Below are 17,582 nucleotides of genomic sequence, written 5' to 3' on the forward strand. Positions count from 1 at the left end.
GTTTTCCCTATGGATTTCGTCCACCTCCTTCCAAGGAGGTTCTGGAGTCTTCCACTCAACTATCTGATAATTGCAAACTAGTCCCTGCACTTTATAATTAATACTTTTAACCCCAAAATTAATTCTGATTAATTTCTGGCTAACTATTAATTAAACATAATGATTTCTAATCAATATATTAATCTTTTAACATATTAATAAATCATTTATATTAATTTATTAATCTTATAAATTAATATCTCTCCTTTCATAATTTCCTTGTCCAGTTGCTAGGTTGAGGGCAACCCAAAAGGACTGTGCTGCTATCAATTCAAGTACATACCAATTATAGTTATGGGCTTAGACACCTAATCCAACAATGATATCTACTCAATTCCACCTAAGTTGGTACTTGAAAGTGTTAACAAGCTCTAACACTTCCCATTAACCAAGTTGTCAAATTAAAAAAAAGCTCTTTGAAAATAAAGCTACAAAATGGGTGCATAAAATACACCTAACAGTGGTGCAAGCAGTCATTTGCGTATCAGCGGATTGAGGTGAGTTTTTCCTCACTGTACCTAAGGGTCTAAGGCACCAAGGGCGACCCTTTAAATTGATATCCTAATTTATCGTATGATCGAGTATTGTAGTGAACTGTTAGATCTGAATGTTATCTGTTATGGCTATATGTTTACCGGTCGCATGTGTTGATGTAGTGTGGTTGGGTTGAGATTGTATTGCTTTGTGCTGCCAGTAAACAAACCCGGTAATATTTATATTGGTATGTTATATATATATATGCTTATATGTTATGTACATGTCGACATGGTTTGTGTGTGGTTGGGTTGAGGCGGTCCTGCTTAGTGCTGAAAGCCAACAAACCCAGGGCGGCCCCGATAGGCTGAAGGCCAGTAGGGCGTACCAGTCAGGCAGAAGGCTTGGAGAATGGGCCAGACAGGCCGAAGGCCCGGTGAGGTGGTCCAGACATGCTGAAGGTTTTGTGACCGGTCCAGACAGGCTGAAGGCCCGGTGAGGCGGTCCAAACAGGCTGAAGGCTCTCTATGCATGTTGTTTGTTGGTACATGCTATCTGTTGTGTAGTGGTACATGCTGAAGGCGCTCCTGATGATTTTGGCAAGGCAAAGGCATGACTGTACACATCCTTTGTTTTCTACAAATTGGATTTTGGGGGACTCTGATTTTAAATCATGTTTTTTACAAACACTTTGTTAATAAAATGGGTTGTTTTGAAAAAGTTTAAATTTGCTGAAATTTTTGGGATGTTTGAGGTTGGAGGGGAATGGGGGAGAAATGAGGAAAAATAGAGTTTGGGGTGGGTTGGAGATATCTTAAGGCATACTAAAGAAAATTCAGCAACGCGATACTAAAACAATTTGACTAAAAGAGGGCAAACACGCAATATGTGATTTAGCATACAATATGCAAGGTTTAGTTGACATTTTTACGGGTCCATGATTCATATAATGTAATTAAATAACTAACACAATTGTAGTGGTAATAAATTTGTAACACCCCTCACATAGGTATGTTTGAATTAGCCTTTAATGATATCTTTCAAAATAATTTCAGAGTTTTAGTTTGCAGAAAAACGATTTCCAAAGCTAAAATCAAACAGTTTACAAAGTTCAACCGTGGATAATGGTCCCGATTAAAATTTTCCAAACATTTAGCTGTTTAATACAACTATTCATGTGAGAGTGCTACAACGGATATCAAAATAAAGGTTTAAGTAGATATTACAAACCAACAGTCTTCTAAATATCCAAATCTCATAAGTCTCACAAGCTTCGGACATTATCTACTAACCTGCAACAATTTATCAACAAGTGATTTAGGCTACGGGGAGCCTAGTGAGTACAATCTCAGAGTTAGACATTATGGACGATACATGAATGAACATTATGGTTCATACACCAATGTACAAACTCGTACCATCTCAAAACAACAAAACCAACATCAAAAGTCAACTTGGGGGTAAAATATTATACTAGTCAAAGTACGGTGTCATTTGGGTAAATTAAATGAATGGTCCCTATGGTTTGAATCCGTTTGCACGCTTGGTCCCTAACTATTTTTTTTTTAAATCCGACCGTCCCTAAAATTTTATTTTGTTGCGAATTTCGTCCCTACTGAACCTAAATTGACTATATTACCCTTAATCCATTTATTTTTAATTTAATCGGCTGTTTTCTATTATTTAAAAAATTAACAAAAAGAAAATAAATGTGTTTCTTTCCTTCAATTCCAATTCCCATCTCTTTCCTATCACGTCTCTCTCACTTCCGACGACCACGTCCGGCAGCCACCCGTATTTCATGTCTGACGACTACAATGACCACCGATATCGAGCTCTAGAACCCCGAAGAACAGAAACCCCTTCTGAATCCATCAATTTATGAAAACGCAAACCCTACCCCAGATCCACCCTCAGCTGGATCTTCGAGTTCTGTAAACCAGAGATCTAGCGACCAAATCAAAGATCTCTTTGTTTCCTTCGTTGTTTCCAACGTAGATAAACCATTTCTATCTCGTATGTTCTCTCTCTCTCTCTCTCTCTCTCTCTCTCTCTCTCTCTCTCTCTTACCCCGTCTCAATTGGATTATAAAGGGACCCCAAAATCCAATCTCCATTTGTTTTCTCTGATTCACGTTTCATAAGGTTTTCTTGTTGAAATTTCTAAGTGAAAGGTTCTCATGGATTTGGATTTTTGCTCTTCCTCTCGTGTTCCTTTTCATATTCTTCTCCATCTCTCCCTCACAAAAAACTCAATTTCTGGATGCAGAGGAAAAAATAGATGAATCGGTGAACAGAAGATATTCGTTTTTGCCTTCTACGATGACACCATTGATAGCCTCATAGATGCAGAAGAAAAAAAGAAACATGGATGAGGAGATATTAAACCCTCATCATCTTTGTGGATTTTGATGTTGATTTCTTGATTACCAGCAAGATACATTTGTTATTAATCTATACTATAATTTTGGTTTCGATTTTAGTGGGTGTTGTTCTGTCTTGAAATATGTTTTTGCTTGCAAGTTTTTGAAGATTATTTCAATTGATTTTTGGTTCTTATTTCCTTTTGATATCACTGTTGATTTTTATGTATGGCTTAAGGATGAAACCAGTTTTGACTTTGGCATTTGATATAAGGATGAATCAGTCTTGATTTTGGCTTTACTTTTGATTTTGCAAATAGGGTGGTCGGTGGTCATGATAGTGGTTAGTGGTGGATGACGATCGGTGGTGAAAGGGTTGGGTGGTGGATGACGATCGGTGGTGAAAGGGTTAGGTGGTGTATAACGATCGGTGGTGAAAGGGTTGACTATGATTTTGGTATAAGTTGGATTTTAGGTTTAAATTAAGGAATGATTTTGGATGACTTTGGTTTTGGTTATCGGAGTTGGCCCGCGGTTGTTGCCGGAAATTAGTCGGCGGTGGTTGTCGGGATTTTTTAACGGGAAATGAAGGAAAGAAATGGGGGTGGTGGTGGGGGTGGGGTGAGATAGATTTTATTTAATGGTTTAATATATATAACAATTGAAAAATAATTATAAAAGAAATTAAAAAACAACATTTAGGGTAAAATATACATTTTAACTTGATCAGGGACCAAAGACGTAATAAAATCAAATTCTAAGGACCGTTCGTGTAAAAAAAATTAGTTAGGGACCAACGAAGCAAATTATCCCATACCATAGGGACCACTTATGTAATTTACCCGTGTCATTTATGACAAATCTCAAATAACTTCACAACTGAATAAACAATACAAGGTAAATATACCTTCAATATACGCGTCTCAATAATCAAAATCCAAATAAGATCATATAGATCCAATAATACCCATAAGAGTTACAAAATACTCGGATACGATAATCCGATCAATAAACAAAACTATAAAACTTGACACTATTATATATATATATATATATATATATATATATATATATATATATATATATATATATATATATATATATATATATATTCATTTGAGACCATGTTAATTTTGTGAGACAGTGAAACCAAATCTGAAAATAATTTTAAAATGCAATATAAAAGGAAAATTCCGAAAATTCTGTTTTTAATTATTATTTTTGTCACTTTAATTACCTAAAAAAAATACCTACGTGAAATATTTTAATAGAATATTACACTGTAAATATTATAATGTGATTTTTAGAATGTTAGAATATTCTACTAGATTTGTCAGATATGTAAAATATTCTAATATTCTAGAAGAATATGTAAAAAAAAGGTATTTATTTTATTTTGGTATTTTTTATTTTTTTTTCGGAAAATATAAATGACGAAAATAATATTTGAAAATTTTTTTTCGAAAATTTTCAATTATTTTGCATTTTTAAAAATGGTTTTTTTATCTACAAAATTAGTGGCTAGGATTGCGTCTCACGGTCTCACAAAATTAGGCTGTCTCACATTAACCCAACCCTATATATATATATATATATATATATATATATATATATATATATATATATATATATATATATATATATATATATACTAGGTTATAACCCGTGGAAACCACGATCGGTATATTTAAAATTTTTATATAGATAAAAAAAATAATAAATGTAAAAAAAAAACCAAGATTTTGTCTATTGTAACTAATTATGAATTAATTTGTTAAGCAAAATAAACATAATAATGTTATTAGGATATGATTTTGTATATTCAAAATTTGAATTGAATTTGATTTGTTACAAAAAAAGGAAATAATAAAAATCATAGAAAAATGCTACTTGTCAAAGAGACATTCTAAAAAACTGACACGTGTCATTTTTAGGTTTCATTTATTAGAAGAGGTAGATATATATATATATATATATATATATATATATATATATATATATATATATATATATATATATATATATATATATTCGAAAAGATAAATTCAAATGGATAATGCAATGCATGCAACTATCCCAACCAAAATCAATCTAAAAAATCCAGCTCGCAACAATCGTCAGATATGAAGTGCTCATGACAGACTGCCAACTTTTGCACTCATATTCGACAATAAAATAATGATGGTTGGGAGAATTACCCAAAGTTATTTGCAACAACGGACTTTGAGGACGAAATATGATTCTAATGGGGGAGAATTGTAACACCCATATTCGCAGGTTTGAGTTTCCAAGGTCAATTTGGTCTTTTATAGCATTTTTATGTCCTACGTCGGGCGTAGGATAGCCCCCTATGCTAAGCGTATGAGGAAGAATTCATGCGGGGACTTAATGACCTACGTTGGGCGTAGGATAACCTACGTGTGGTGTAGGAGGACAATACCAAAACCCTAATTCTTGGGGGTGTGAGCTTATTTAAAGGCTCTAACTCCTTGGGGGCCTCTTCATGCCCAACCTCCACCCTCCTAGCCAGTCATTTCGAAACCCTAGTTGCTTTGTGAGGGATTTGAGGTCTTAAAGTGTTCTTGTGTGTATCCTTGAAGGAAAAGATAATTGGCAAAGCATCTCAGAGCTCCAAGCCTTGTAGATCCAGATCCTTCATCTTATTGTCCATACTTAGAAGGTATAAAGTTCCCATCTTGGTATTCTTTCATGCTAAATCAAGTTAGCCATGGATTTATATGCTTTTTGTCCCATAACTTTGGTTCTTGAGAGTATGAATTACTCCAGACCATATTAAGATCATTTTCTGATTTTCTTGGGGTTGTTAAATAAAAAAAAATGAGAGCTTGGTCACCCCCATCTACCCCATGCATGAGATCTTAAGCATTAGTGTACTTCATGGACTTAGGGTTTGATTTTATTGCTCATTGTTGGTATGCAAATGGAGAAAGTCAAAGACCTTATCTATTAGAACTTTCCCTTGGTTCATATCTGGAAATTTGAGGAGCTAACTTTATGTATTAAGATCTTAATGAGATTTTTGACCATTATGCTGCTACGTTGGTCGTAAATTCCTCTACGCTGAGCGTAGCGTAGTCTTGGCCCGTTTCCATCTATAGCTCTACGTTAAGCGTAAAGCAGCTTGTACGAGGGGCATAGGTTGATTGATCGTTGACCGTTGAATTTTGGTCAAATTTAGGTTTTAGAGTATAAACTGAAAGGGGATTTCTTTATTGCTATTAAGTGACTTGCTGTACCTGTCTACTCTGCGTGTGAGCTGTTGTGTCTAGCTGTTATCCGCAACGTGTGTCTTCTCACTATATTTACCTGTGTAGTAGTGTATGCAAGCTGACCAACTGGGCCTTCCTTATTGATTGATGTTATATGTGAGCCTGAGTTACAGATAACTCCTGGACAACCGTGAGTCCACGGGGCTGCTGATAGTCCTCAGGGTTGTTGATAACCCCTGAAATGCGGGCTGTTAATCCATAGGGTTGCTGATAACCCATAGTTGTTTATTATGTTGAGTTTTCTATAACATTTTGGGAAACTCACTGAGCTTCGTACTTACAGTTGTGGATTAAATATGTTTCTGGTACTTCAAATGATCGCGGAAAGGCGAAGGATTGACTATACAATTCGACTTGCAGATTTTATGATTTTCCGCATGTTGATACTCTGATTTGGATGTTTGTATTTGATTAACGTGGGATTTTATGACCTAGCTTTATAATACATGATGGTTTCTCTATATTAAAAATGAAAAATTTTGTGGTAAATTTTGGATGTTACACATTGTATGTGTATTGTTGTGTGAGGTAATTTTGGGAATACACTAAGCTTGTTGTTTATAATTGTAGATTAAATGTTTTTCAAGTACTTTATCAGGTCGTGAGAATGCGAATGCGTGACTGTACACATTCACAACAGTTTAATGATTTGAGATTCCACGATACTTTTCATTATAACTTTGAATTTGTGACAACCCGAAACTTCTATTTTGTGCAACTATTCAATTCAGTCAACGTCAGACCCGTTTCTGCTATCTTTTAGCATCGTTTAGGGTCCGTTTAAGTGTTCTAAGCTTAAGTGCAACCAAGGATTGAGTTTAGGGATGAGTTATCAAATTCGTAAAGTAACAAATCGGGCCATACACTCTCTGAGGAGAAGTGTACGGCCGCACACATGGGTGTACGGTTGTACACCCCCCATGGTCGCACACTCAAGGTGGTGGGTCACCCACCCCTATATATATGAGTAGACCCCCTTCCTTCATTTCCTTTATTCCCTTGGTTGCACACTACTCCATTCTCTCTCAAGTTTCTTCAATCGTGAACCCTCTAAGGCTTCAAAAACGTAAGTATTCCATCCTATAGCTTGTTATACTTGAAAGACCTCTTGATTCAAGCCTTGGTTCATCAAGTTTCATCATGTTCTTCATCCCTTGGAGGAGTACGGCCGCACACCTTCATAAGGTTGGCCGTACACCCCCTTAAAGGCCCTCCAAAGTGAGAGTTTGACCCCTATCTTCTAGTTGGACATGACCCTAGCCTTGATTCACCTGAAAGTCGACAAATTTGGCATGAACATGATGGGTGTACGACCGCACACCCCTTGTACGTCCGCACACACCTCTTAGGGCGGTAAACCCACTTTGATGATCATTTTAGGCCTCATACTTGCATTGCAACTAAGCATGGGACCTAGAACACTTCTTGGATGCTAGTTAGAACCTTGGAAACACCTCAAAAACACACCTCTTCATGAGTGTACGGCCGTACACTCATGGTCCGCACACCCATGGCCGTACACACCCTTAAGGTGGCCGTACACCTCCCTCACTCAATCACATGTGGTTTCGACACTTAGTTCAAGTATTTCCAAGTCCAGAGTGGTTTCCAATCATGTATAGTAGTGAAATACCCTAATTTGACTCCTATATGTGCTATTACATGTTAAATAGGATCTAATTGTATTCGAGGCTTCACTGGACACTCAACATCTCATACCGATCTTTCATTCAAACCACTCACTCGAGGTGAGTTCATACCCCTACATTTTCCGAGTTTTTAATGTTTTCAGGGGGGAATACAAGTAAAAGCACAAGTAATCTTGTGTTCAAATATATTATTTTGTTTAAAATATTTCCATTAATAATATACATCGGATATAGAAATCAATTTTGACAAAAAGTGTTAAGATACTAACCTTGCAAAAGCAGTTTTCAAAACTAAGGAAATGAACTTATGAGTCATGAAACAAAAGATATTATTTTATAAGGATTCATGTTAATAACAAAAAGGGTTTTCCTGTATTATTATTCGTAAAGTCGTTAATCTAATTGGAGACACGTCCTTGGGCGTTTACAAACTAAATCCTAGAATTACATGTAAACTAGATTGTACAAGATTGTGAGGCTCTACTTCAAAACTGTACCCTTAGGTGTACTGAATTAAATCCTATCGTAGTATAACCAGAGTCTCCTGGAGGGAGAGCGTGAGATTTGTGAATAGATCTATTCGGGATTGACAATCCCACACCTGAACTGTTAACTACAGTTAGGCAGGCATGCCTGGGGTGACAAATATCATTTAACCAACACTTGAAGAACGTTGTAACGGTCTCTAGGTCATATCAAGCATGGTTATACGACTCACAATAAGTATAAACTAATCATTTGTTTACGAGATTTCGCTTTTCAGTTAGTTTTATTTATGTAATAAGACTAATATACATCATTGGGAGTAGCCAGGGTTTTAAAAAGGAACAATGCTTAAACAATATAAGTATGGTAGATACTTGTACTTTCCGATTTAGAACGGGTAATTCAATAGCTTTCACATAGGGGAAATGTAGGATTTCCCAGGGTAAACATAAGTATTTTATAAATAGATGGTCTATTAATCAACTAACGTATATTCATATTTCTTCCATAACTCCTTGGTTTATGCGTGACTAGTATGAACAAAGAAGTCATAGAAGAAATGGGTTTAATCATGCTTTTCATAAGAAAATATGGGATTTTCTTGAGGAACATTTTCAACAGATATCAAAGAATCATTTTACTTGAGGTTTATACATTTATTACACCAGATAGTATAAGGTTTTCTGGGAAAGATATCACACTTTTCAAAAGAACCGAGAACTGTCTTTCTAAAACAAAATGCTTATGAACTCACCAGCTTTATGCTGATACTCTTTCAAAACTTACTTGTATTCTCAGGGCTCTAGTAGACAGGTACACCCCCGAAGCTTTTGAGAAGACTGCTTAGTACCGTACTGCGACTCCTGTTGTCTTCTGTATCTACGTTGATGTTTGAATTTGAAATATTTAAAATACCTATGTAAAACTTATACTTATTAATGCAATGGTTGACTGTACTTTGATTACTATAATGCATGCGTTGTGATACTTACATGACGTCCTCCGCCCCCGAACGTTTTTGCCGTTCCGGTTTGGGGGTGTGACAGAATTTGAACTACATTTTACAAACAAATGGGTTTTTCCTTGATTATGTCTTATGAAAATATGTGTTTATTCTATTTTAAAAATGAGAAATTTATTTTGAAAACTGGGACGTTACAAAAAAGCAACTAACACATTCAGACTAGTCAAACCGAACCGAACCCGCACCAGAACGAACCATAATGTTACTACACGGGGGGGGGGGGGGATGGGGGCTGGGGATGGGTTCCCCAGTTCTTATCTTCTAGGGTTATTGTTATCGGTTCTACCGGTTCCGGTTTCACTGAAAAACGGGCATAACCAGGTAGGCCAAAAGACATGTATTTTTTAACCAATTACGGGATTAAACCGAACAAACTGAAATCGTGTCCCGACCGCTTCCTCTGTTGACGACGACTTAAACACACAAAAAATGAAACGTTTTATGCTTTATTTGATCATTTCTTCACCAAAACCCTCTCTTGTGACCCTCCACCATTAATGGTGATAGAAGATTGGGTTCAACGGGAACAATTTTTTGGATTGTCCTACAAAGAAAAATATGACAATGCTGGATCGACTCAAAAGGAAAAAAGGAGTTGCGACTTGTGATGTCGACAAAGATTTGTTTTATGATTTCTTAAACGCAGAAGGAACCAATTCAGTTTCAATGAAAACGAGTTAAAAAGGTATTTGAGTGGGTCCAAAGTATCTTTTATTAAAAAAATCGACATTTTAGATTGACGGAAAAAACGCATTGTCTTTTCCTATGGTTGCTTGTATGACAAAATGTATTTTCTAATATTTAATTTAGTAGTATATTATATGTTAGCTCATACATTAATTGACTTAATTATAACTTTTTAATCGTTTGTTGTTTGATATTTTGACCATACAAGTGTCAACGATTGCATCTGAACCCGCATTTAACACTTGCGGTTAAGTTTTAGATGAATATCGAACGTGTTTGACAACAACAATTGTGGAGACATTGGTGTGTACCCAATATTAGTTCTTAAAATAGAAACCCATAGCATATAATGTTGAAGATATATTAAAAGATTATGAGATAAAGACAAAGTTAACTTTAAATCTTTATAATCTTTATTGTGTTATTTGTTAGAAGTTTAAGATACTAACTATATTTTTTGGTTAATTATATAGAGATGTAGGAGGCGCTAGAAGAAGATAATAGTAAGGAAAAGGGCCGGGAATGAAGACGATTAAAGTTTTTTTTTTTTTTTGGTTGGATTTTTTCTTTTCCGTGTTATGGTTAGACAAATGATTAAAATGCATTTTTATACTATTTCTTTTGGTCTATTGGTATTTTGGTTTTAATATATGAATTATGAAGTTTCCGTATAGTTTCTTTTGGATTGACCTTAGTATTTGTTTGGTCATTTTATTGTTTCTTTTAGTGAAATGTGATGGAAGTAAATTGAAACTAAATTGAAAGTGGGTTGCAAAACAACTTAATGGGCTAAAAAAAAGACTTAATTGGTTGGAAAATAACTTACTGACCGAAAGACCATTTTTGGAACCGGAAATTGGGATCGGCACCGAAACCTATTTAGGTTATGACGATCCAATTCATGGTTCTACATTTTCCCTTTAGGCTGGTTCTTTCCTGGTTCTTCCGATTATTGGTTCTTCTAGTTCATGGTTCGGTCGAATCAAATATGGACCTGTGTTCATGCCTATTGGTGAGACATATATTGAAGACAAAATATAAGATATGATACATTATAATCATCCTTATTTCATATATTTGTCTTTTCTATCCAACAAAAACGAACATTAAATCTTGATTATGGAGATGAAATTTACAAATATACAACCTATTTCTAAATCTAAATTTTAGAAAACTGTATTTAAATATTTAAAACAAGCATAATTGAGTAACAAATGAGTGTTCGTCTTCACAATAAGTAGAGTTTGGATTGCCAACCCAACTACTTAAAGCTAAACAAGAAATAATCACTTATTTGTGTTGTTGGCGTATAATATTGTATAATTAATATTACGTACATAGTTTTAAAACAAATTATTAATAAGTGCATAACAGAAAAGGAAAAATAATTTAATTTAAAAATGAAATCCTAACATCAACTTACGAAGAATTACAGTTTTGAAATTGATTTTTATATAATAACAGATTAACAGGGAGATATTTTATAACCTTATTCTCGATTTTGACCTATATCGATATTATGCAATTTAAATAGTGTTTTAAATTATACCATGATTTATATATTTGTTTCACAATTGTGGTTTAATACTTCTAATATAATATATGCATTTTAAGTCTTACCCATGAAGTCAGTTTTTTAATGATACAATTCTTCTTTAATCAACTTTATTATGTTAGTGGGTTGATTAATCTAGCGATTTAGTATAATTAGGCATACCTACCCATATCTCTTTCTCCTGAAGACAACCCTTTAGCTTCGGGGACAATTAATTCAAATTTTAACTTAAAACAACAATTAACCAGCCTCAATATAACAATGATAACGCTATCTTTGTTTCTTTGCAGATTTTAGATAAATAGTAGTATCATAGATCAACTTGTTTAGATTGTGATTAGCTTCATAATATTGTGCCCTTTGCCGCTTTTTTAGTTAAGGACAAAACGTAAGCTTACGGTCCATGCTTGGAAGCACCCCTATGTCACATAAAAATCATGTTTTATTTAGCAAAAACGCTGTCGTTTTTATATATATATATATATAAATTAATACAATGTGGTTTTAGTGGTAATATTTTTCTATATGAATAAACTTTTGTACTTCTCTAGTTCCAGCCCCTATTTCAGTAATTTGAGGTGGTTAAAAGACAAAATTAACATGTGTCACATATAAGACCAAAGGTGATCATAACTAGGGCTGTAAACGAACCAAACAAACACGAACAGGGCTTGTTCATGTTCGTTCATTTAAGTTAGCCGAACAAATAAACGAACACGAACGGATAAACGAACAAGTTTTCTTGTTCATGTTCGTTCGTTTAACAAATTACATTGTTCGTGTTCGTTCGTTTATGTTCATGAACATGCTAAACGAACATAAACGAACGAACATAAAAGAATAAAGATAAAAAAATACGATTGAACATATATGAACATATGATATATTAATACAATCAAACACAATTAAGCATATATGAACATAAAAGGAAGTTAGGTGAACGAACATAAATAATCGTAAACAAAAAACATAAACGAACGTTCACGAACATAATTGAACGAACGAGACCATTGTTCATGTTCGTTCGTTTAACTAAACGAACGAGAATTTGTGTTCATGTTCGTTCATTTATTAAATAAACGAACATAAACGAACTTCCAGCCGAACGGTTCACGAACAGTTCGTTGAACGTTCAGTTCGTTTACAGCCCTAATCAGAACATACTTGGTCCCATATAACTGTGTTACTACCTTGATGCATACAGTTTGTGATAGAAATAATAACATGAAAATTGGTGCAATACCAACTTCTATGGTCATTGTTATCTGTCGAGTTATACTTATGATCCAAAAGATCTTATAACTCTTCAATATTATCTAATGTAACTTATCTGATCCTAATTCGAGAACATGTAATCTGAAATACATGTCCATTTGAAAACAAGTGCCAAACTACAAAACCTAAGGGAAAAACAAAACACCAAAAAAAAAAAAGACACCGAACTCTGACATCTCATTGATATGCAGGTGGGGTAAAAACAATAGATCATGCTGCATGGAGTGGGGTGGATGGCAGTGACGGATCCAGAACAATACGCAGGAGCAACACAGGATTTTAGAGGTAGCATGTCGGAAAAATTACACTATATCGTATAAAAATATAAAATTTCAAAAAAAATTTGATTGAGCAAATTTTTTTGAAGGACAACATGGATTACCATTGGCATACCCATCCCAAACTCCCATAAAATCCTTGTGGGCAAATTATACCATTATCCTTGCTCATTTTCCTTTCACAACTTTTGCATTTAACTTGTGTAATACAATGACCATTGATAAAATAACATCATCAAATAAATATATAATGACATGGATTAGATATAATGCTCATGACACGTATAATGCAAATACATGTCTTATCCAAAATCCAGATGACCATGCATGTAGCGGTCGTAAACATGACATTGCCATTAAATAATCTAACATCTTATGAGCTTGCCTCAACTAATAATAGTTAAATAGGGTGTGATATAGCATAATAATATATCATCACAAAATATTGGTAGATACGTAAAACACATAAAAATATTGGTAAACACGGAATAATATATCAAGACAATTGACAACATTTTATGGATTTTTTTAAATATTTATGTAAAAAATATTATCCACAGACAATCATTCAAAGTGGTAAATGTATATAATCAGGTTTATTTATTTGGAAAAGCATAATGTAATTGATTATTATCGAGAACAAAATTTATTTGTTACGTATTGTAAGACTGGTGCGATAATTACAGAGGGTATTAATCTTGAAAATCATTGTTTCCGCCAATTGTGATCGTTACAAGGTGTTTCTACTATGTTTTCCTTAATAAAATGTCGCACACTTTTACTAATCTTCTTCATTAGTGTTGATTATTTACCTCATGAGTACATAGCAAACTTCGCCTTTACATGTTAGTTTGTCGTTATCAAAAAACAATATTTAATTGGTAAATTGAGATGAGGGGGATCGATAAAATACAAATACATCGAGATCTGATTCTTTAATAAAAGAGGACCATTAACATAATTAAGTATTATTAGATATTGGAATCTTACTTTTACAAGGCATCTGCTAGGCTTTTAATGCCATTTATTAGCCAAGAAGCTACTTAATTATTTATTTACTTATTTTGTTCGGAAAACAAGAAGAATTTATAATTAAAAATGTTGCTTAGCATCATGAATAATAAAATAAATACAGACCAAAAAGTTTCAAAAATTTCGACATTACACATAGCGACAGACTGGTTACTTTATTGACCATGGTAAAATTTAACCCGAGATGGGTTAAAACTTAAACCTTAAAACTAACAAACGGAACACCTACCGGCCGTGAACGAGTGGAGTAACACTAACGGCGGCATCCTTACAAGGACTAGGCGGCAAGCTACTCCTTCGAGAAGACACGAGTCGCTGAACAAAACTTTCGATTCTTTCTCCGTTAGTCTCTGTCAGTAACCGTTTAGCGCCAAACGGCAATGATTCGACTCCTCTCTCCATCAACACCTCCTCCAATGTCGGTCCCACGCTTCCCTTCGTGTAGCAGTTCGACTGCAAAAACTTCAACGGCGTCAGTTACCCATAACCAAAAAACTCAATATGATTCTTCTATTCACAGAAAAGTTACCTGAATTCTGACGTAATCACTGTCGTTCCAGCAGAATGCGTTGCCTAACATTTGGTCAACGGTCTCCGATACACCGTCGAGAGCAATGTCTACGACGGATGAATTAAGGCATCGGCCGTGACGATCGAGTTTCCGTTTCGGTGATATGCTCAATAGACCGTTCCCTATGGAAATAACCACGAGGTTTTCAACACCGGTGAGCGAAGGAAAATGGCGTTTGTTGTGCAATGCGTGAGTGACAGCGATGGCGGTAGGATTGTTCATCACTAAACCGCCGTCGATTGCTAAGCACGAGGTTTTTCCATCGAGTGAGGTAAGCGGAAACGGTTTGAACATGGACGGATCAGCGGAGGTGGCATGGATAACTTTCCAGAGCTCAAAGTCGTAGCTAGCCGATTCAGAAGCGTCGGCTCGAGAGAAAACAAATGGCGCAGAACTATTGAGATCATAGCAGGGAACAAGGAGAGGCTTACATGTATCCTTCAGCGTCAACACCTTACCATCGTCTCTGGTTAACACCTCTTTCAAAATCCTATCCATGCTCTTACTGGAAAACATCAGTCTCCTACGAAAAACGCCTACTGTTTTTACTTTGAACAGTTCCGTCCGTCTATCGTTCACAAACTTAACCGCGTCCCTGGCGGTAAACAGCGGGCGGCCGTTACCGTCGTCGGCATTAACCAATACAGCGAGAAGCGCACCAATACCGGTTCCGGCGATAATGTCGAAAAAATCGACTATTCGAGCATTCGAATCACCGGTTTTTGCTTGGATCTGGTCTTCGAGATGGATCAACGAGGCTCCTGAGACGATGCCAGTGGTTCCACCGCCATCAATGCTGAGCACTCTTGTCTTCTTACTGCCTTCACAGTGCGACAGCCATTTCTTCTCAAGCTTCGAAAATATCTCCAATGTAATTTTACTGATCTCCATCGCCGTTTTCGCTCGGAGATTGAGATCTTATGAAATTATACCCCAAAACAAAACTCCCCTCAAAGTCAGAGCCAAATCGTAGCCTAAAAATATATAGGCAAGCGGTACTCACGCTTTCTTTCTGCAATACATTAATGGAGTAAGGTCGATCGAAACAGTGTCACAGTTTGTGTGTGTATGGGTAAAGAGTGGAACGAAGGTGGTGGGACGTTGTATTTATATAAGGGGTGACAATGTTACTGTGTTTGGTGGTGTAGGTGATAATTGTGTACTCTCGGCAGTATTTACTTTGTTTACCTTTTTCTATGCAAATAGTACATCCTATCACTGTCTCTTCGCACGTGAGAATTGCGTGGAATTTCATATGTTTAATCGAATTTATTTCTCGGATTCCCATTGGTAATTAATTTAACAATTTATCCACGTAGTTATGAATTTCAAGTTATAACAGTTTGTCGCAAATATATGTTTTGAATTCGAAACATAAATCCATCACATTTTTGTTAATATTGTGTCCCTTCTTTAGCCCTCTGTCTTTATTTGGGCCTAATATATAGTCATATATTGCTAGGTCCATATTAACTTCTCTACTATCTATAAGTAGTCCGTGTTGGAGAATACAAAGTAAATAAGTAGTCCGTGTTGATTATATCATCAATCTCTTACAGATCCATCAAACACATATTTATACACACTTACACGACACGGACAAAGGGGATACAAGGGTTCTAGAGGGGCAATTGCTACTAGTCCCAACCAACCAAACACATATTTATACACACTTAAGGGGTCTTTGGTACTTGGAAATAAAACTAGGGAAAATGAATTGATTCATTTTCTCTTGAATAAGAATTTGAAAAATAAACTGATTCTTTTTCTATCAAAACAATTCTCTATTAAAAATAGAGAAAAGTGAGAATAGAATAATAAAAAAAACCCAGAGAATTCAAGTAGTTCGAACATCTTTACGTACAACATTAACCCAAAGCTCACAATCGAATGGATTTTTTGAAGGATTTTATTAACCCGCGTATTGGAGTTCATGCAATCGACAAATGTACTTCTTCTTTGTTTGCCCTATTGTTGTACACATCAAATACTCATGATTCACTCTTCTTGCGATCACATACTCACCTCCTTCTTGTCAATTTTGTCACCACAATCTTCCAATTCAATGTATATCTATTAACACTTAACATGACAATCCAAGATAATTTGGGGTCTGGAGCAAAATAAAAAATTGGGTCCCTTATACTTTTCTTTTTTGTAAAGTAGGGCGAACCTTCAGAAAATTTTATTAGATAAAAAAAAACACAATTGAAGGCCGAAGACTACCCACTTGTGGAAAAATGCTTCGGACAGGCCTCAAAAGCCAAACAACCTAACAATTATTAATACAAAACAATAAAATATAAATGCCAGAACATGCTCTGAACCCTGATACATAAACATGACAATGAAAAATTAAATAAATTTACATTACGAGTTTTTTTAGATTCATAGTCATCAATTAAAGAATCAAGTTCAATGTCATCCAACAAATCTTTTTCAATGCATAACATAGCCAAACCATGTTCATATATGATATTATCTTCGTAATTTAAAACATTTTCATGTGTGACATTATCTTGTACATTAGAAGAATTTAATTTTTTTTACAAACTTATTCATAGATCCTTTTTGAGATTCATTAAATTGTTTAGTGTTTTTTTCTTCCACTTCCAGACATATATTTTCTAGGAGACATTTTTACCTGATAACAATTAAGATAAAAGATCAATAATCACACAAATTCACAAAAATCGTGAAAAGAGATTGTCTGCTTAGCAATCAGCTTCTCACTTGGCTATTTATATCTTTTGAGCCCAAAAAAATGAGAAATCTAAAGTTTAGAAAATAGAGAAATCGAATTAAACAAAATCATCTTTAAAATTCAGAAAATTTGAATTAAGCAATGATTCATACAAAA

General features: G+C 34.9%; 1 protein-coding gene and 1 long non-coding RNA gene across 2 annotated transcripts; one reads left to right on the forward strand and one right to left on the reverse strand.

The window, feature by feature from the left end:
• The first annotated feature begins 2,223 nt into the window (after nt 1–2,223).
• LOC145138564 (uncharacterized) lies at nt 2,224–2,994 on the forward strand. Its single transcript, XR_013721604.1, has 2 exons — nt 2,224–2,529; nt 2,782–2,994. It is a non-coding gene; the product is annotated as an uncharacterized LOC145138564 (long non-coding RNA).
• Nucleotides 2,995–14,204: 11,210 nt separating this feature from the next.
• PLP9 (PATATIN-like protein 9) lies at nt 14,205–15,823 on the reverse strand. Its single transcript, XM_079069991.1, has 2 exons — nt 14,681–15,823; nt 14,205–14,604 (listed from the first exon to the last, which is right to left on the reverse strand). Exons 1-2 carry the CDS (start codon nt 15,611–15,613, stop codon nt 14,377–14,379), a joined length of 1,161 nt encoding a protein of 386 aa, XP_078926117.1. The 5' UTR covers nt 15,614–15,823; the 3' UTR covers nt 14,205–14,376.
• Nucleotides 15,824–17,582: the final 1,759 nt, after the last annotated feature.

The sequence above is a fragment of the Lactuca virosa genome, chromosome 9 (assembly GCF_052849685.1).
Source record: "Lactuca virosa cultivar CGN04683 chromosome 9, Lactuca_virosa_CGN04683_v6, whole genome shotgun sequence".
Classification (NCBI taxonomy): Eukaryota; Viridiplantae; Streptophyta; class Magnoliopsida; order Asterales; family Asteraceae; genus Lactuca; species Lactuca virosa.